General features: G+C 44.4%; 1 protein-coding gene across 1 annotated transcript; it reads right to left on the minus strand.

The window, feature by feature from the left end:
* Positions 1–7,192: 7,192 nt before the first annotated feature.
* Positions 7,193–15,816, minus strand: LOC139917189 (NLR family CARD domain-containing protein 3-like). The gene is made up of 9 exons (XM_071906268.2): positions 15,779–15,816; positions 12,452–12,627; positions 12,220–12,298; positions 11,831–12,059; positions 9,285–11,085; positions 8,997–9,170; positions 8,386–8,559; positions 8,154–8,200; positions 7,193–7,904 (listed from the first exon to the last, which is right to left on the minus strand). The coding sequence occupies exons 2-9, from the start codon at positions 12,580–12,582 to the stop codon at positions 7,312–7,314; spliced, it is 3,228 nt and encodes a 1,075-aa protein (XP_071762369.2). The 5' UTR covers positions 12,583–12,627; positions 15,779–15,816; the 3' UTR covers positions 7,193–7,311.
* Between the last annotated feature and the right edge of the window lie 5,794 nt (positions 15,817–21,610).

Here is a 21,610-nt window from a genome sequence, read left to right on the forward strand (position 1 = left end):
CCACGGTGACGCACTGAGAAGCTGTGACATGACGGGAACCATGACGCGCTGATGCGCTCTGGAGGGGGAAAGGTACCGGGGGAAAAGCGTACAGCATTGTTTGAGGCCAGGGGCGGTGAGCAAATGCATCAACGCCCAATGGCGGTTCATCCTGTGTCCTGAGGGAGAACCACAGGGGACAATGTTTTCCCGAGAGGCGAACAGGTCCACCTCCGCTCTCCCGAACATGCTCCAGATCTGCTGGACTATGTCGGGATGGAGGCGCCACTCTCCGCTCCGAGGTCCGCCTTGAGACATGAGATCCGCCCCTTTGTTTAATATCCCGGGAATGTGAAGCGTTCTCATTGAGCGCAGATTGGTATGAGCCCAGAGCCACAGCTCTGTTGCCTCGCGGAGGAGATGAGCAGATCTCACTCCGCCCTGGCGGTTTATGTAAGATGCCGTGGTCTGGTTGTCTGTTCTGATCAACACACCGTGGCCCCTTATCCGCCTACGGCGTGTGAGAGGCAAGTCCCCGCCCAACCGGAGAGTGAGGCGTCTGTGAACACCGAGATGTGTGACATCACTCTGCCCATGGGGACTCCATGACGCATCACGTGCAGGGATTCCCAGCAATCCAAGTTGGGTTTCACTGACAGGGGAATTGTCACTAATTGCCTTTTGTGGCGATGGGGGTCGACACATAGGCGGGCGAACCATCTCTGTATCAGCCGCATGTGAAGGAGACCGAGAGGCACAACCACGTGAGCTGCTGACATCAGTCCCAACAGATGCATGACTGACAACACTGTTACTGACTGGAGAGCCTGGCAGCGCTGAGGGCTGCGCGGATTGCGTCTTGCCTTCTCTTGTATTCTCAGACCTCGCCGGCAGAGCGGCTCCAGAGCCGTCTCGACGCATTTGGAAAACGTGTGGGGGGCGAGAGAGTAACCGAAAGTGATTCTCTGGTATTTGTATGCCGTCCCCTGGAAGGCAAAGGGCAGGAATTTCCTGTGTTTTGGGAGAATAGGCACGTGGAAATAGGAGTCTTTCAGATCTATTGTTGCGAACCAATCTCCTGGCTGCACACAGTCCAGTAAGTGCTTGGTAGTGAGCATATGGAAAGGTCTCTCCACAATACGGCTGTTGAGAGATCCAGAATAGGTCTCACCCCTCCTGTTTTCTTTGGCACAAGAAAGTAGCAGGAGTAGAATCCCTTTTCTACCTCCTCCGGGGGCACCTGCTGATTTTGACTGAATGCCGTCGAGCCGCGCGGGGGTCGATGCGACTGGTGGGCTCGGACCAGGGGGACGTGGCGGCGGAGGTGGGTGCTGTCATCGTTCACCTGCCGGAACAGCTCAGTCACCTCCTGCAGGTGCAGACCAAAAAGGCTTTCACGGCTGATCCTGCCATCAAGAAAAGCCTTCTTCTCTGTCTCCTTCAGAGCTGTGAGACTCAGCCACAGATGGCGATGCTGCAGCGTGGCCCAGGTCATCGCTCTCCCGGCGGCCACGGCCAGTGCTTGGGTGAGGTGGAGAATGGCTCCTGAGGCTTTTGCCACCTCCCCCACTTCGGCAGGGGAGAGGGCAGATTTTCCCACCACCATGGCCGAGAGAGAGCTGCTCAGTAGAGCAATGTTGTTTGCTGCTGCAGCTGACTGGGCGGCGCAGGCATAGTTTCGGTCCGCCAGCAAGGAAGAATGCTGGTCCTTTTTGGCAGGCAGAAAAGGCTTCTTATCGGACATCCAATTCCCATGCGGGAGGAGGAGAGCGGCCAGGCTGGGCTCGAGCCATGGGACCCTACCGTGCTGTGCCTCCGTCCTCCCATCTACCATAGTAAATGGCAGATAGGTGGTGACAGGAGCTTTGACAGAAGTTGGCTCTGGGGACAAATAATGTCGCCCCTCACTGACGATGTTGGCCGGTAAGGGTCCCTCAGCATCTCGTCCGGCTCCACCTGCGGCAGTGCGGCAGGGAGGGGAATGCCTTTACGCCGGGCTGCTGCCTTCATAACACCGGGGAAGTCTTCCCTGATTAGGCGAGCCAGCGGGGGGGGGGGGGGGGGGGGCAGTGAAAACTGACGCCATGGAGACGGATTCCATCTCCAATGCCGCGTCACCACCATCTCCTTCCCCCATCCGGGGGGCGGAGCTGCGGGGAGACGGCGGCCGTGAAGTGGCGGGGGACCGAGAGGACTCATCCGAGTCCTCCTCAGAGTCCGCCGCACCTAGAGTTTTAAGGGCCTGCTGGAGAGGAATCTCCTCTCCCAGCTCGCCATCCTCCTCCTCCAGGAAATGGGCCAAACGGTCCTGCTTCTCCTTCTGAAGTAGGCTGGTGCAGCTTTGGCAGGGGGTAGATTCTTCCAGACCCCGGCGTGCGTGCTGCTCGCCCAGACACTCAAAGCACCAAGTGTGGGTGTCGTGGCGAGGTAGCCAGGACAGGAAGGGCAGCGACGAGCTGGAGCTGGAGCGTCATTCATTTCGAAGTTGTAGTTGTAGTTGTAGTTAGCGTAGTTGAATTCAGTCAAGCTGAATAAAAATGGGAGGACAGCAGTGGGCGTGTTGTATAGGAGGGCGCGCCCACCGGCCCTCATCCTGATTGGATGAGAGCATAGATGAAAAAGTTCAGCAGGCGCGCTAGCGCGCCATGGGTAAACCAATAACGAAGTTGTTAGAAGGCGAAGCCTATGCGAAATAGAACAGGTATTATACCTCCGATAGAATTTACAATTTACAATTTCCCATTTGGCAGAGGCTTTTATCCAAAGCGACATACATGCAAGCACAAGCAAGGATGTAGTCAGGAGAGAACAACGAGAGTAAGTGCCATAAAGCTAAGTTCTGGTCCGACAGGACATAGGTGCTACAAGGCAGTGCTACGAGGCAATGCATAGAGTGCATAGAGGCAGATATGGAATTTATTTTATTTTTTTTAGATTACACAGTCCATCAGGTGAGAAGGTGTTCGCTAAAGAGCTGGGTCTTTAGCTTTTTCTTAAAGATTGAGAGGGACTCTGCGGATCGAATGGAGTTTGGTAACTCGTTCCACCACCGAGGAACCACAGAAGAGAAGAATCTGGATAGAGACTTAGGGCCTTGTTGTGGCGGCAGCAGAAGGCGCCGCTCCTTGGCAGAGCGTAGTGGGCGGGAGGGAGCGTAGACCTGAAGGAGGGAGTTCAGGTAGGTGGGAGCCGTTTTGGTTGCTGCTTTGTAGGCGAGTATCAAGGACTTGAACTTAATGTGGGCAGCAACTGGAAGCCAGTGGAGGGATATGAACAGCGGAGTGACATGTGCTCTTTTGGGCTGGTTGAAGACCAGACGCGCCGCCGCATTCTGGATCATCTGCAGAGGTTTGAGCGTACATGCCGGGAGCCCTGCCAGTAAGGAGTTGCAGTAGTCAAGGCGTGATATTACAAGCGCCTGTACTAGGAGTTGTGTTGCATGTTCAGACAGGTAGGGTCTGATCTTCCTGATGTTGTATAGGGCAAATCGACATGACTGAGCAACAGACGCCACATGCTCCTTAAAGGTTAGTTGGTCATCACTGCTGATTTTCTCCTGATAATAAGTGGTCTTGGCACTTTTTAAATGGGACGAGAATGCTGATAGGAGAGACTGATAGTCACTGAGGTCAGTGGGATCTCTGGATTTGCGCCATTTCCTCTCAGCTGCTCTGAGCCCCGCCCGTTGCTCTCTGATGACACCGGTGAGCCATGGACTAGGGGGGTGTTACGAGCAGGTTTGGATGAGAGTGGGCAGAGATTGTTTAGAGAGGCGGCTAGCGAGGAGCAGAGTGTGTCTGTAGCCTCATTGACGTGGAGTGAAGAGAATTCATTATGAGGAGGCATGGTAGCCGAGACCTCATTGGAGAGCTGAGCCGGTGTGAGGGAACGGAGGTTTCGTCGGAAGGAGACCATTTGCGGCGGAACGTGAGGATGTTCCGGTAAGGAAACCGTGAATTGAATAAAGAAGTGGTCTGACAGATGTAAGGGGGTGACAGTCAGATTTGCCGTGGAGCAGTTCCGAGTCACAATCAGATCGAGGGTGGAGACCTGTTTGAGGTCAAATGAGGACAGAAGTGAAAGGAAGTCAGCCGCTTGGGGTTTGTCAAGATGGATATTCATGTCCCCCATGACAATCAGTGGGGTGCCATCTTCAGGAATGGCTGAGAATAGCATGTCCAGTTCAACTACAAAGTTCCCCAGTAGCCCTTGGTGGGCGATATATGACAACCACAAATAGCTTAGCAGGAGCGGTAACCATGATTGCATGGTATTCAAAGGAGGAGTTATTGCTTAGAGTAGAAAGCTCAGTAAATTTCCAGCCTTTGGAAATGAGGGCACCCGTACCACCTCCACGCCCAGCAGAACAAGGTGTGTGGGAGAAAGTAGCGTCAGCTGAAAGCGCAGCTGGTGTGGTTGTGTTTTCATGGATTCAGAGTCATTCATGGATGAATTTCAACCCACCTGGTGACTAGTGCCCTCGGTTATCTCGTAAAAAGGGCCTTTGTGGAGTTTGCATGTTCTCCTCGTGCTCACCTGGGGTTTCCTCCATATGACACTGATAAGAACCCTCCACTAAAAACAGGCAAGAAGATCGTCGCCTGACCAGCGATGGTCAAAAAAAGAAGTTGGTCCCCGAGCACTGCGCTGCAAGCTGCCCACCGCTCCTGGCCTGCCCGTGGAGGAGGACGAGGCAGGATGGGATAAATGCGTCATAGGAGGACATATTTCACGGCGCCATTGGAAAGACGCATGTGTGTGTGTACAAGCCGCCGTGCACGTGTGTGTGCATGCATTGTGAGAAATAGTTGACAGTAATAAAGACGGGTTTGTCCGTCCTGTTTCCTGTTTAATAAATACACATCAGCAACACTTGTGAGAAAAATTGTAGAGAGTTAATGCGTGAGTTAACTATAAAGTTTAATGCTTGTTTTAGTCATTCAACATTTAACAGACCTCTGTAAACTAGGCTGAAGTGAGGCTGAAGAAGGCTATTCAGATAAATTGAGTCTTGAAAAACGGTAACGCTTGCGATGATATGCTACAGGTGGGTACAAAAATATATAAATATATCATGGTCACCCTCTCTCGACATAAAGCCCTGCAAATAATTTGAGCTTCCATGTCAATGGGCTCTCCCATGACAAGTTTAAAGCCATTTTCCAGAAAAGTTGAACGAACTGACTTGTGTGATGCTTAAATGCTGCAGGCTCAGTCAGGTTTAACTCAAGTAAGCCTCAAGTAAACCAGCCACAGAGCAGGTTAGTTTGAGAACACAGTTGCAATAGTAACTGATCTAGACTTACTCTGATCTCAGTTTTTGGAACAGAAAATCCCAGATTTCTGTGTATTCTGAGTTAACAGATCTGGATAACTTGCCAGTCCTGCTTTCTGGAATACCCCTCTGGACATCAAGTAGGACAGGCCAGTTTGAACACCGAGGACTAGCTTCTGTTATCTGCATTTTACATGGTTCCCATCTTCCCAGAGAAGTCATGGAATATGAAAAATGTTTAGAAAATGGATATTTGTCTGTGAGGTGTTGGAAAAGCAATGGAAATTTGCTCATAATGTGCAGTAAATCAAGTATTTATTTTCAAGCCAGCCAATGAAATCCTTCTAGGTAACTTTTTTTTTTTAAAGACTATTTGTTTGGGGCATTTTTGCCTTTATTTCTGGATAGTTGACAGTATTCTTAGTGTTTGTATCCCAGGTAATTGTTTTAACCAAACACAGACCCACATAATAACATGGAGATACTGAGAAATAGTCGTCATAAAATAATTGTTTGGTTCACCTGCAAAGTGTTTGGTAGACTAAGAATTAGCCTGCCAAGAATATGTTTTTTCCAGCCAAAATGATTCATATGCATTTTTCATAAAAATATGTCAAAGTTTGCAGAAGCACTTTATGTAGAGCAGTGTAACAGGCAGCCAATCAGCAGCCTGCTCGATACAGAGCCATTGTTTCCAGACCCTGTTCCCATGTGTTCGTTTTAGTCAGTATCTCTTTAGATTAAAAGATTCTAACATGGAGATGCTGAGAAATATTTGTCATTGAAATGTCAAACCCTGAGGAAAACCCTGTTATGGATATTTGTGTTGATTTAGCAGCCGTTTTAAAATGAAGGATTTCACCAGCATTTCTGGACTTGACAAGATGAGGAGTGTCTATGATGTCTAATTTTGACCAATGTCAAGTTGTGGCAATTTTGAGTCCTTGAATTTCACCAAGTAAGACCTTGAAAGTCATTGAAAAGTCACTGAATATGATGCCCAAGCAAGTATGGGAACCTTTTTATATGAATAGGGATACATTGTCTTTCTTAATAAATGACATGGACAGTATGTTGTATTACTTGTCATTACGAATTAGCTTTATTTTCACTTACTGTAATTGCAATGTGTAGTTCACACACAATTACTGGCTCCTTTTTTCTTTAAATTTATGGAAATTGAATTTATTAGTCTGTAATAATAATGACATTTTTTAAAATGTGTATACAGTTATTTATATATAATATATATTGTTTGAAAGCATGAGCTGTTTTATTGAGCTAAAAGCTGAAGTTTTTCTATCATAATCTAGGACACTTCCATTACACAGAAGAAGGGGGCAGCATAGGCTGACACAGTGTCTACATGTCAAAAACTGCAATTACAACAAGGTTCATTATGCAATTACATTTATCATTGACCAAAATAAGTGATGCATATCAACATGAGTCCAGATATCAATAATGTGATGGATCCGCTCAGCAGTCAAACATCCTAAGTCTTGGTGTTAAGGAAGACATTCATCTAGGTGTGATAGTAGACTAGGTGAAGCTGCTGCCTCATTACATGGCTGCTATCCTCATCTCACCATGTTCTCTTTACAGTCAAGTCAGTGTGGCTGTCTGGGAGAAAATCACACCACTCAAGTCCTCTAATGGACAGCTGGCTAGTAAAACATGGCTCTACTTCAGTAGCAGAATTGACATCACAAAATGTCACTTCAAGCGTCTTGTTTCAGTTGGGTCCAACACTTCAGGTGAGCTGGATCAGGCTGCACGATGCAGCCACATGGCAGCCCAGGCACGTCACACAAGAGAGCTGGTTAAGTATCTCAGCCTCCTGCTCCACATATCTTTTTATCCCCCTTTTATATCCCAAAATGGTACAAAAGCTAAATATTTCCTAATTTGACCAATATGATACAAGCAAGTCATAAATAAAGGCTTAATTAAAATCATGTTTTATTTTCATTTTTCATTTTGAATACATTTTAATCTTCTTGTCATCTGTTGGCGGGCCGCATCATGGGGGTCTACGGGCCGCAGGTTGGCCACCACTACTGTACAGAATGAACTATCATTTCAGCGGTAGGAGTGTTTCTCTCTCCCTCCTCTATCTGACACAGAGACACTGACGAACCAAACCCAAACATAAACCCAAACGCAGGGTAGAGTGGTTCAGTGAATGTGGAGTGGAAGGTGTGGAGGTGGATCAGTGTGTCAGAGGAGACTCTGTAGAAGGACAGAGAGCCAGCAGGCCAGTCCAGATACACTGCTACTCTCTCAGAGTCAGAGGAGAGATGGTCTAGTATGACTCTTCTTCTGTTTTTGTGATAGGCAGAGTAACTGTTACCAAGGCAGTCCAGACTCCAGGATTTGTCATTCCCCCCGAGCATGCAGTCAGGTTCCCCTCCTCTCCTTCTGATTCCTCTGTAAGTCACTCCTATATAAACCTCTCCTTCCCTCTCGACCTCCCAGTAACAGCGACCAGTCAGACCATTTCTACACAGCACTTGTTTCCAGTAGTCAAATCTCTCTGGGTGATCAGGATATGGCTGCTTCTTGTCCACCACTGTCACCTTTCTGTTGTCTTCAGACGGGACAAGCTTTGTGTGTGCTGTGTTTGGGTCCAGTGTGAGTTCACAGGCATCTGATGGAGAGAACAAGACACAATACAGCAGCAGTTTCTCATCCAATACACCTGTTCTGGTTATTTGTTGATTTATAGACAGTTTAACAATTAATTTCCTAGCAGTTTCATGATAGCACATGATGTCAGCCATCATCCTAATTCACAGTATGAATGAATGCCACATGCTGTGGTGTAGATGGGATTTCTATCTAAATAGCTGAATGTGTGCTGCTTGGTTTTCATGAATTAACCTAAATACACACTTACATTTCCTCAGACCTGGTTTCAACATCTGCACTCCACCATGGTCCACACTGAGAGGATAAACAAAGTCAGATCAGCAGATTCTCTTTGATGATGGAAACATGGACATCTAATAACCTTCCCTATGAAGGTTTTCCACTCATATCCAACATTAAACAATAGCCCTCAGCTTCTCAGTCTGACAGAGAAATGTGTGTGAGCTCTCAGCCTTCTAGCAGACGCTGCCTGTCCATACCTGAGAGAGTCCAGTCTCCAGTGTGGATCCTCCAGTCCAGCAGAGAGCAGCTTCACTCCTGAGGCTCCTGGATGATTGTAGCTCAGGTCCAGCTCTCTCAGATGGGAGGGGTTGGAGCTCAGAGCCGAGACCAGAGAAGCACAGCCTTCCTCTGTGAGCAGACAGCCTGACAGCCTGCACACACACACACACACACACACACACACGCACACGCACACACACGCACACACGCACACACAAACACACACACACAGCAAACACACTCTCCAACAGTTGTACCCAAAAAGAGTTACATGTTGGATTTTCTCATTAGTACACTGCTCTGAAATTAGTTATGATAATGGCTTTATGCTTTCATTCAGTTCTCGACTCAATTTGTGACAGAATCTTTCAAGTTCTTTACTTATGGTTTCAACAACAGCGGCAGTAAGGTGAGGAAATAATGAAACATTCTCACAGAGGCTAGAAAGTAGAGCTAAATGTTCTCGGCTGGTTTCAAAGATCACCTCAGCAGGAAAATCCTGCAGAGCTCAGGTATTTTCGCTGACATTAATGTGCATGTAAAGCAGAATTGAAATGGCTGTCTGTTGAACAGTATCAGTAATCCTGACCTGAGAGTTTCCAGTCTACAGTGAGGACTCCCCAGTCCAGCAGAGAGCAGCTTCACTCCTGAATCTTGCAGGTCGTTGTTACTCAGGTCCAGCTCTCTCAGACTAGAGGACTGGGAGCTGAGAACTGAGGCCAGAGCTTCACAGCTTCTCTCTGACAGACTACAGCCACTCAGCCTGAAGAAGAATTAGGGATGAAGACAAACAGTAACTTTGAAAATATATCTTTTTTCTCTCCTGAATGAAAGCTCACATCATATATTCAATCTATCCAGTTATCTATGCACTTACAAAGATTTATTGGAGGCTTTGACCACTGGCAGCAGCCTCAGAAGAGCCTCCTCTGAAGCAGAGTATTTCTTCAGGTCAAACACGTCCAGCTTTTTTTCTGATGACAGTAAGATGAAGACCAGAGCCGACCACTGAGCAGGGGAGAGTTCTTCTGCGGAGAGACTTCCTGATCTCAGGTACTGTTGGATCTCCTCCACTAGAGAATGGTCATTCATCTCATTCAGACAGTGGAACAGATTGATGCTTCTCTCTGGAGACGGATTCTCCCTGATCTTCTCCTTGATGTACTGGACTGTTTCCTGATTGGTCTGTGAGCTACTTCCTGTCTGTGTCAGCAGGCCTCGTAGGAGAGTCTGATTGGTTTTCAGTGAAAGGCCCAGGAGGAAGCGGAGGAACAAGTCCAGGTGTCCATTTGGACTCTGTAAGGCCTTGTCCACAGCACTCTGGTAGAGGTGATTTAGTTTAGATTTGTCTCTTAAATTAGATGTTGTGGAGGCTGATTGTAGTTCTGACAGCAGATTGACACCAGTGTTGATGAATGAGACGATGACATAAACAGCAGCCAGAAACTCCTGAATGCTCAGATGGACAAAGCAGAAAACCTTGTCCTGGTACAGCCCACGCTCCTGTTTAAAGATCTGTGTGAACACTCCTGAGTACACTGAGGCTGCTCTGATATCAATGCCACACTCTGTCAGGTCGGCTTCATAGAAGATCAGGTTGCCTTTCTCCAGCTGGTCAAAAGCCAGTTTTCCCAGAGAGAGAATCATCTTCCTGCTCTCTGTATTCCAGTGTGGATCTGTCTCAGCTCTCCCATGATACTTGACATTCCCCTGTTTGGACTGAACCACCAGGAAGTGGATGTACATCTCAGTCAGGGTCTTGGGCAGGTCTCCTCTCTCACTGGTTTTCAACACATGCTCCAGAACTGAAGCAGTGATCCAGCAGAAGACCGGGATGTGGCACATGATGTGGAGGCTTTGTGAAGTCTTGATGTGGGAGATGATTCTGCTGGCCTGCTCCTCATTTGTGAATCTCTTCCTGAAGTACTCCTCCTTCTGTGGGTCAGTGAAGCCTCTCACCTCTGTCACCATGTCAACGCACTCAGGAGGGATCTGATTGGCTGCTGCAGGTCGTGTGGTTATCCAGAGGCGAGCAGAGGGAAGCAGTTTCCCCTCGATGAGGTTTGTCAGCAGGGCGTCCACTGAGGTTGACTCTGTAACATCAGTCAGGATCTTGTTGTTCTGGAAGTCTAGAGGAAGTCGACACTCATCCAGACCGTCAAAGATGAACACAACCTGGAACTTGTCAAACCTGCAGATTCCTGCTTCTTTGGTCTCAGTAAAGAAGTGATGAAGAAGTTCCACCAAGCTGTACTTTTCCCCTTTTAGCAGATTCAGTTCTCGGAAAGTGAATGGAAATATGAACTGTATATCCTGGTTGGCTTTGTCTTCAGCCCAGTCCAGAGTGAACTTCTGTGTTAAGACTGTTTTCCCAATGCCAGCCACTCCCTTTGTCATCAGTGTTCTGGTTGGTTTAACTCTTCCAGGTAAGGGTTTAAAGATGTCTTCACATTTGATTGTTGTTTCTGGTCTCACTGGTTTCCTGGATGCTGCTTCAATCTGTCTGACCTCATGTTCATCATTGACCTCTCCACTCCCTCCCTCTGTGATGTGGAGCTCTGTGTAGATCTGATTCAGAAGTGTTGGGTTTCCTGCTTTAGCAATCCCCTCCAACACACACTGAAACATCTCAATCAGATTGGATTTGAGTTTACGTTGGCAGGTGGTATAAAGAGTTTCTGAATGAACAAACAACAAATAATGTCAATGAGTGGATGTTTCGGTAAACATGAGGAATGTGAACATTCAATGTTGAATTGAATAGATCTTGTTTGCCAATGTTTAGATTTACAGCAGAGTTAGGAAATTACGGAAGAGTATTAGGGCCATTGTAGATTTTTTTTTTCTGATTAAACTCAGAAATGTGTGAGAAAGAACTCTGAAATTTGCGAGGGAAAAAACTAAGAATTTCTGAGATTAAACTCAGACATTTGTCAGAAAAAAACTCAAAAATGTAATCTCAGAATTTCTGAGATTAAAGTCAGAAATTTGCGAGAAAAAAACTTGGCAAGGAGCCAGGATCAACCAAGTGTAACACAGTCATCTCCACACCACAGACACCGCCGAACATGAACGCCACACAGTGGTAACATTCACTCACACAGTAGTGAGTGAATGTTATCAATAACATTCACTCAAACATGCTATCAGGTAAGTTTACCTAACTAGATTACCTACTAAATTAATGAAGTTGGTAGTTTATGAATCATAAGATACCAACTTCATTAATTTCACTATCCTGACTAAGTTATTTTCTCACAAATTTCTGAGTTTAATCTCATAGATTCTGAGTTTTTTCTCACAATATTACCCCCTCCCCCCCACTGCAGTAAAAAAAAAATTCTACAATGGCCCTATAGGAAATACATCTATTTTCCACCATTTCCCCTTTCCATCATGTTAAACCTGTTAAAAGCCTCTTACTGCTCTGCAGAAAGTCAGCCAGCTCCTCCTGTTTCATTCTCCTCAGGAAGTGCAGTGTGATCTGCAGAAAAGCCTCTCTGCTGCTCCTCCTCTGCTCTTCCTCCTCACCGTCCACCACCTCCTCATCCTCCCTCTGCCTCTCTAAGCATTCTGGGTAACCTGGGCTCAGAACCCTCTGGAACCTTTTCAGCTCGTTCTTCACAAAAGTGACGATGTTCTCCTCAAGCATCTGGAGAAGAACAACATATGAATTTAACTTTCTTACTAAAATTGTGGAACGCAACATCAGAGCCATCTTGCATAGACTGAAAGCCCACCGGTCCAAAGAGTGTAGCATGGAGACTGAATGTTTGTTTTGCATTTTGCTGCGTTGTTGTACATTTACACACATTAAATATGGAGTCCAGGTCTGCTTGATGGTCCTGGATAGACTGACCACTGGGATCCTCTGACCTCTCCTGGTGAAATCTGGAAAAAAAAAAACATCAGATTTTAGGTCATAGATGTTTAATTACACTTAAAATGAAGTTTAAAGTGAGTTTTATGGGCAGATGGGTTTTCAGTACAATAATGTAGGTTATCAATAACATTTACTCATTACAGTATAACCAGTCGTCTTACTTTGTGTCTGAGGGTCCAGTTTCATTACTGAAGTATAGAGGAAACTCTTTGGACTGGTCACTCTTCATAGACAGACAGCTGGGTACGGGAGACTCTGCTCTGCCCCCCTCTTCCTCCACACAAACACTCATCTTCTGGACTTACAGTAAGTCAGTCTGAGAGGTAAACCAGTAACACTGGAGACCAGGGGTTAAAGTGGGATTTGGCAGGTGGGGGGGGGGGGGGGGGGGGAGGGGGGAGGGGAAATTTAAAACAAATTTCCTGCATTTCTACACCACCTCTTGGATTAAGTCAAGAAACAGCAACCCTGTATAATGTTAACCAAAAATGTAAAATTATGTTATATTACTAGATTTCAGCATTGAGGTGCTTACATTCATGATTTTGCATAGGCATACTAACCTAAAAACCTATTATTGGGAATCGCGAGAAAGTTTCAGAGCGACAGAGACACAGAGCGTCCCTGTAACCATAGTAACTCACTCTCACTCCTGCCTACGTGCGCACGGCGCGAGAGGAGAGGGAGAGACGCAGAAGAGCCGCGGACTGACATTACTCTGAGCACCATGCATGGGAATAAATTACAATATAATAGATTTGTGTATATTTCTCGCTATTCAGATGGTCTGAATAACTCTGCTGCACGGTGCTGCTCTGTCTCGTCTGTCTCGTGCGCTGTCAGTGTCTCTTTTCGCGCCGCAATGTTATCAGTTATGAATTTGTTTTTCACTGCATGAGAAAATGGACTTGTGGCGTGAGAGCGTGTGAAAAATGTCAATTGCGTGAGTTTCACGGTCAATGCGTGAGAGTTGGCAGCCCTGTGAACTCACTTGACATTATTATGTATGAAACTGCCAATCAGATTTATTTACTAACAAAGGTGCCGGAACGCCGTTTCTGGTTCCGGCCCACTTTAACCCCTGCTGGAGACAGGGAAAACAAGAAATACCACTGCAGTCATAGACACACACACACAGTGGCGCTGGCAGGATTCTATTTCATAGTACGCACAAGAACTGCCCACCCGGTTGTAGGCTACCTTTAACGTCTAGGTTCCCATGTGCGCACATACGCAGTCTACTCAGTGAGCGAGTGAGCGAGCGAGAGAGAGAGATTGATTCATGTTTTTTTGCACTAACGTTACCGATACAACACCACCATAAAACTCTGAGTAGCCTACCGCACGCATTTCAAAGACCAGCCAACAGGCCTGAAAAACAACAACAGCCATCTAAATAATAGGCTACAAATAGCCTAGCCTGGTAAGACCATGATCACGTGACCTCACATTCTGTTCCGCTCCACGGATCAGTCTGGACTTCCAGTAGGGGTGGGCGGATCGATCCCAAAATATCGATACTACAGATACTACGTCTCATTTTTGAAGATCGATTCTAGCGTCAATAGGATCGATACCAGTTTCAGTTTCTCTCTTCTACATTGTACCCATTTCATCAAAGAGCAGAACTGTCTGTGCAAACAACGTTCCGTTGTCGTGAACACATCTTAGTGCATGCATGCACTCTCTGCTTCTCCACTGCTGTTGTCGTGTCGTGTGCACTCAAACAACAAACATACGCACCCTGAGAACCATTGCTCTAACTGAAGGAAGGAAGAATGGTTGAGGGTAGTTTGTGCTTTTGTTTAGTTATTTGCACTTTGCTTATTTATAAAAGTTGTGAAAGTTTTAAAACATTCATTGTTCTCCACAAATAATTGTGTGCACTTTGTTTATTCAAATTTATTTTTTTCATGTTTGCACATTCAATTTACAATAATAAAAAAAATATTTTTGTTATTTGCCTTTAAAAACTGTCCTGTGTTTTAACATGCATGTGATTAAGTAATTAACAGTGGAAAGCAAAAAAAACTGGCTTCATTGATTTATGTAGCACTTTTTTACAAAGTGCTACATAAATGAATGAAGCCAATTTTTTTTTGCTTTGCTTGCTACATACATGCTTCATTTGGGAATCAAACCCGGGTCTCACAGGTGGCAGGTAGAAATTCTACCACTCACCTTACAATGATTGCTAACCTTTGGCAAATAATTTAGTGGTCATGAAAATGTATTCAGATTTAGCCTATTGATGATGCATTCACCTCATAAATCATGACACACTGCTCTCCCCTACATGAAAGTACATAAGCTATAATCGGTATCGGTATCGATATCGGCGATTCTGGCCCTGTATTACTTGGTATCGGATCGAAACCAAATTTTGCGGTATCGCCCACCCCTAACTTCCAGCCGCCCACATCGATTTCTTGAAATTACAATGTAACCGGGCCAATCAGGGACTGCGTCGTAGTTGATGACGTAACCGGGCCAATCAGGGACTGCGTCATAGTTGATGACGTAACCGGGCCAATCAAGGACTGCGTCGTAGTTGATGACGTGAAATACAGGCCGGCGCTGGCAAAACAGTAATGGCGTCTCCCGAAGCAACGAGCGTTAACGTTAACGTTAGTAGAGTAAACACAGCCATAAGTGCAGTTATTGCAGAAATAGACTCAATAACAACAATTAAACAAGAACAAGAGTATGCACTAGCGGAGTTTCTCGGCGGAAATGACGTTTTCGCCGTTCTTCCGACTGGATTTGAATTTGGATTCGCTGATTGGCTGAAGGAGTTTGTCTGTCAAGGCAAGTACTCCCGCCCACTGAAATCGATGTGGGCGGCTAGAAGTCCAGACTGATCCGTGGAGCGAAACAGAATGTGAGGTCACGTGATCAGGATGGTCTTACCAGGCTCAAATAGCCCAGAGAAACGTGCAATAAAAGTCGGCATTAAGCGCAAAAGCAACGGATTCCCTCATTTAGCAGCATCATCATAAGAACAGTTAGGCCTAAAGATAGTAACAACAATATGCAACAGCAAGACCAAACCAAGCTGCTACAATAAACAATCCGAAAAGCCAGATGAGAAAATAAAATGAAATAGTATTCCTACCTATTTGAAGTTCATTCTGCGTTCTCAAGCACATTATTCAATAAAAAAAAGAATCCAAAGACAGGATCTGCTGTTGTCACAATTTTATTTTCAAGATAGAATGTTAAAAAAAAAAGTGCGTAAAATTTAAGCATGGTGCGTACAGGACTACGGCTGCCGGCGCCACTGCACACACACACACATACACACACACACACACACACACACACACACACACACACACACACACACTCGCCAATCAGGACTTTGTATCCACAGATGAATCAGTGATAAACTGTCACTCTACACGTATTCCCTCTAGTCCACAGGGTGACACTGACTCAGAGACTTTTACAGTAAAATAATAATAACATTGTAATAACACTCACCCTACCTCGGCCTGCCTGTTTTCCTCCTCCTGCTCTGCTTTGCCGTCTCAAAATGGAATCTGAACTAACTAGCCTCACACTTTCAGTTTTACTGTTCTCATGTGATCGCCTGATGAGTGTTGCTCCTCCCCTCTCCACTTACTGGAATCGCCTTCTGATTAGGAAGTCTGGAGTTATGGAGGTCTGGAGTTATGGAGTTAGTGGTATCTGATTGTAGCTATATATCAGTTTGGATATTCAAAACACTTTTCTACGCCTGAATCACATTTGTTTTTGGGGGCTGTCCAAGGAGACAGTGGCAGCTGCTTGCTGGCAGCAGAAAGTCTGAACCCCAGTCATTTAAAAAGAAAATGTTTTTTTTATTTTTTTTTAATGTTTTTAGTCAACTACAAAGGTATGAAAGACAGAGCCAGGGGACAAATTACAAATTCGCATTAACAAAAATACATTGAATGATTTACACAACAATAATTGTTTTTATGTATTGCTTGGCTTCATTTCCAAAGCAACAAATGAGGGTTTGGAATTATTAGATTTGCATTTGCGGATGGTATTTTGCCAAAATAATGTTTAGGTTAATAAAGTAAGTTTCTCTGACTTCACTGCCATTCTATTTATTGAAGCCACTGAACCCGGCCGGTCCTTCCTCTCCGCAAGCTTTTGGAAGAAAAATAAATTGACACCTGTGTAAACCGCGTAAATAACATACTGCAGCATATTTAGCCGTTTTTGAAGTAGCCTAATTGTTTAAAAAAATCCTAACATCTCTCTCTCTCTCTCTCTCTCTCTCTCTCTCTCTCTCTCTCTCTCTCTCTCTCTCTCTCTCCAGTGTAAAATTCACTTTCACTTTCAGGTGTTACCGGCGAGCCGTCTCTTGAAACGCCACTGTCCAGCCAGCCGCACTTTGTATTCTGTTGCTCCCAAAAGAGCTTTATTAATACATTTCTCCAAAATGCTGCAGTGAAATGACTTCATATTGATGATGCATACAGTGTGAGACTTATTGAAGAAGACTCAGTTGAATATGGCAATAAGTAAAATGTGTTCATATTTCATCTGGGCATAGAAATACATGTAAATAAATGCATTGGATAAAATAAACAAATCCACTGGATTTGTGAACTAATTATTTGATTTTTTTTTAGTTTTTTTTATGAAAGGTCAAATTTCAGAAAAAAGTAATTTACAGCCATGTAGGGACTATATTAATTATTTTCTAAAATGCTACAGTGAAAATGTTTGAGGATTATTATTGTTGAAGACTTAGTGGAAAAGTTGTTTTTTTAATTATATTTTTATTTTTTTCATATGGTCATGGCATCAGATTGAGGTTTTCAATTTGCCTTAAACGCTTTGTCAATAAAGTTATTTTGACTCCAGGCTGGGTGGGTACCGTAAAGACGCCACTGGACTCGCAACAGAATCGAAAGTGCGGCTGGCTGGACCGGACCGTGGTGTTTCAAGAGACGGCTCACTTGACCGCAGTGTGAAGAGTGGGCTACCTACCTGCAATAGCAGCAGGTTATTTCCAGCATGAAAGGTAGTGTAGCAAACACTTTACATTATAGTTGATAGTGTATTATTCCTTAACACGTTAATGCTTACTGTTGATTGATTTAACTGTAATAAGACACTCAATACAGAATAAGCCTCTGTTTGTGATAGGAGGGTGAAAGTCACTGTAAAACACTTTGCATTAAAACACTTTGCGACAGTTTGTGAACACACCGGTGATTGGGTGTTAACGTTAATATACATTTGTAACGTTTTTAATCCTGTTTTAATCAGGGGAGGAAGGCTGCTCTTTAGTTTGCAGTAGATGACATGGTTAAATTTAACCACCTGATAAATAAAACTATAGTTTAAAACTAGGCTGTAGTTCAGGAAGAAAAGAAGTGAAGAAACTTCCAGAGAAATCAGACTTCAGATTGTTATCAGACAGTTTGGACTTTGATCCTGACGTTATTTCAGCTGTTTACTCATGTTTGTTCAGGTCAATACCTCTATTTACCAGACATATGTTGAGATGTTATCTGATCATCTTTCCATCCAGTTACTTTTCATTTCAATAAAAGCAGGAGCGATGAAATACATGCTGATAATGCACTTTATAGACTTTCACTTCTAACACTGTTTCTACTACAACAGGTACTTTCAAACGTTTATTCCACTATAACACTGCTCCTGCTACTGCTTTGCAAACATTTAAAGGCATATTCTGCTAAAACACTACTTCTGCTAGGCCTACTACTTCTACTTTTAAAGGCATATTCCGCTAAAACACTACTTCACCATAGGTCTTTATACTTTTAATGGTAGGCCTATACTACACATATTTTTAAATCTATCAGTCTATGAGTTGATGGTTTAAAAATGTACCCACTTTTAACACTATGGGTCCCGTGGTTTTTTATGAATTTTGCTCTTTTCACTTGCCTAGGTATAATTTCTTGTACCTATAGTATATCTAATGTTTGCACCAAATATACTTACTGTAAGTGACTTTGGACAAAAGCATCTACTAAATGACATAATGTAATGTAAGCTCACAATGATACAGAACCTTAATTATCATACCAAAACTCCAAAAGAAAAACTTCCATCACTGTCTTTAATGTTTTTAAACCTTTACATTATTTATCACTTTCATTTTAAGTGCAAAACCTCTGTGTGTATTTTTCTCTCCCTTGTGAAAAACTTAAAACCTACACTTGCTGGTCATCACATTGTCACGACCTCTGTCTCCTGTGGTCACCCTGACTCCACACCTGGCCCTGCTTCAGTTTCCCTCTCATCGGTCCCTTAGTCTGCCTTGTTTGGGGTTTTCCAGCAGATGGCGTCCCAGTGTTCCCCACATGCCGTTCAGTGCCTCACTAGCTGTCCCTTGTTAGTTAATTTGCTAGTCCAGTATTTCAATTCTCAGCCACCCACCTTTCTCTGCTTGTTTGTTAGTCTAGACCTATGTTCTGTATTCTTTGCCTGCTGAGACTACCAGTAAAACCTTTGTTGATTCTTGCTGTTCTGCATTTGGGTCCACCTGATCTGCGCTTTTCTGACACACATTATAAATCACATTATATGTGAGCATGTTAAATCGTGTTGTATCTGAATATCTTGATTATGATAGTCAAAAGGCCTATAATTGTATTGATAAACATTTTGTTAATATGAGGTCTGTAACTACTTAAAGAGTTTGCATGAAGAATAAAATGTCTTCAGCATATGTGCCTTAACGCATATAGTAGATTCCAAACGTTTGAAACACATGGAGATTTTGATTGTACAAAAGAAGAAATTCATTCATTCATTCATTATGAATGCTGAAATGTTCTTGGAAACATTCATAGGCACAGTTTATGATCAAATGTGATTGTACGCATGTTTCAGATTAGAGATAATTAGTCCCATGTCATCTATAGTATTGATAGACTCTTTTCATATTTTGTTGACTATTCTGTCAAACCTCAGAGATAGGAACATTTCACGACCAGGGGCGGTTCCTAACACTGAAAGTAATGTAATTCTGAAAGTAATGTCAAGATATACAATTTTAAGAAATGCAATCTTTTATTGATTGAAATTTTTACATAATTGTTGCCTTATTCTTTAGTAGGCTACTCTCCTATCAAACAACAATCAAAACAGCAGCAGGAATTCTGTCATAAGTTGGTTGTTACAACATAAAGTCAATCAAATTTCTATTTTTTTATCTTTCAGGAAAACACCGATTGCACATGAAAATCACCGCTTAGCTGCTGAAGAATTCCTCAAAAATGGGGAACGCACCATCAAAAAGTACAATGGGCAACAGCCTAAGATGCTGCAAGTGCAATAAAGTCCTGCCTCCATCCTCACATTTATACCAAACTACTGTTCATGGCCGGTTTGTACATGTGTTCAATCGAGGTGAATACTACAGACCAGTTGGCCATAATAATGAGTTCGAGTGTGAATATTGCTTTCATAAGACAAGCAGGGATCAAGAGAAAATGAGAAAAGAGGAGGAGAGGAGAAGAGAAGAGGAACGATGGAGGAGAGAGGAGGAGAGGAGAAGAGAAGAGGAGAGACAGAGGAGAGAGGAGGAGAGGAGAAGAGAAGAAGCGCAAAAGATGAAAGAGGAACAGCAAAGGGCAAGAGAGGCTGAAGTGAAGAAGAGACAAGAAGAACTGAATCAAAGACTACAAGAGTCCCACCGACAAGCCAAAGAGCAGAATGAGAAACAACAACTGAGCAGTGACATTTCAAAGAAGTGGGAGTCCAAGCATGATGTTCTAATAAGCCACCTGAATGAGTTTGAGGCAAACTATGAGTCAGGCAGTGACCGTGACGAGTTTCTAGAAATCCTCTCATCGAAATGCAGCATCCCAGTGCCAAAGCTCAGTCTCACTCAGCTGACCGCTGATCAGCTGGGAAACATCCTGTCGGCCCTGGATAAACTTTTGTTTGATGAGTGGATCAGTGCTCCTCCATCCTTCAGCACTCTGCAGCACACTCAGGTGTTCATCACAGAGCTGTGTGCTCTGTCTCTGGAGATATCTGAGGGAGTTTTCCTGCAAGGCATCTCCAATCATGTGCAGTCGCTGGTGGGGTCCATCAGCCAATCAGCATGTAATATTTGTGAGAGTTTCCTGCTGACTCAAGCCCTGTATCTGAACCTTATGCACTTTTTCACTGGCTATGGCAGCTCAGACACTGATGCAGCCCTCATAGCCAAAAAGTGGGCTATGGACGAGCTTTCCACTGAGGATCTCTTTCTTATAGAATTTCTCAGCAACCTCACATCATCACTACAGCTCACAGTTGAGAGAGCCTCTGTGTTCATCTTAAAGATGGAAATTCAGTGCTTGAAACTTCTCTTATCCACACTCACACATCTAAATGGCAAGGAAACCCACTCGGAATGCACTGAAATGCTCCTCAGACTTGTGCAAACAAACCAATGGACCCCAACAGAGGCAGTGGCTCTGCTCAAAGCGCTGTCACAGAAATATGTAGAGGATGCTCCAATAACTGAAGTCATTATGTTGGTACAAGTGTATGACATATCACCAGAGTGGACGGATGACTCCGGACGCTCTCTCACCCAGGCTCTTGACTTGGTTGGCTCTGAGAGATTCCAATGGGATTTCCACAAGTCTCTCAGAAAGCAAGATGAGAGCAGTCTAGTTGCAGCTCTAGCAGAATTAAAGATGTTCAGGAATTTGGATGATTCTGTGATTGATATGATAAAAAACATTACCACTGGCGTCCTGCAATATTCAGAAAGTGGCCCCAAAAATGTGCCATTTATGAAAGATTCCTTTAAATGTGTAAACTTGAATGCAGATGACATCCAAACGTCTCTGTCTCAGCTCTGCAAAGCAGTTTTCGACACAAAAGGCTGGTGGCCCACAGTGAAGCAGATGCTGCGGTGGTGTGCGCTGGTGCTGACTGAGAAGAGTGGAACGCTAGAGCTGGTTGGTGTGGAAGAGGACACATGTGTCACGGCCATGTTTGCAGCCACACAAGTCTGCATGGGGAACAAACTGGACATTGTGCTAAGCTCTGACGTTCACTCAGAGGAGCAAACCCAGGAGTGGTCTGACTTCTACAAGCACATTGGAATTTCTATCAACACAAACATGAAGAGAACGAATGCATTACACAGAGATTTCTATAAAGCAGACATTGTGTATGGTACCATGGATGACTTTGTAACTGATTATTTTCAATACAGCTTAGAGGTGATGGAAACCGGGAACCCTCTGCCTAGTCGTGGATTTATCATTGAAGAAAGAAGTCTCAGTGCTTCTCATAATCTGGAGCTTTCAAGGCTCAAGGACAATGATTCCCTGGTG

Source organism: Centroberyx gerrardi, chromosome 13, assembly GCF_048128805.1.
Source record: "Centroberyx gerrardi isolate f3 chromosome 13, fCenGer3.hap1.cur.20231027, whole genome shotgun sequence".
Classification (NCBI taxonomy): Eukaryota; Metazoa; Chordata; class Actinopteri; order Beryciformes; family Berycidae; genus Centroberyx; species Centroberyx gerrardi.

Bases quoted from the DNA above. Each gene is read 5' to 3' on its own strand.
- LOC139917189 (XM_071906268.2), bottom strand. From the start codon at position 12,582: ATGAGTGTTTGTGTGGAGGAAGAGGGGGGCAGAGCAGAGTCTCCCGTA. The intron at 12,060-12,219 runs GTGTGTAAATGT...GTTCTTCTCCAG, and splicing joins ACCTGGACTCCATATTTAAT to ATGCTTGAGGAGAACATCGT. The intron at 8,201-8,385 runs GTATGGACAGGC...TTATCCTCTCAG, and splicing joins TGGAGACTGGACTCTCTCAG to TGTGGACCATGGTGGAGTGC.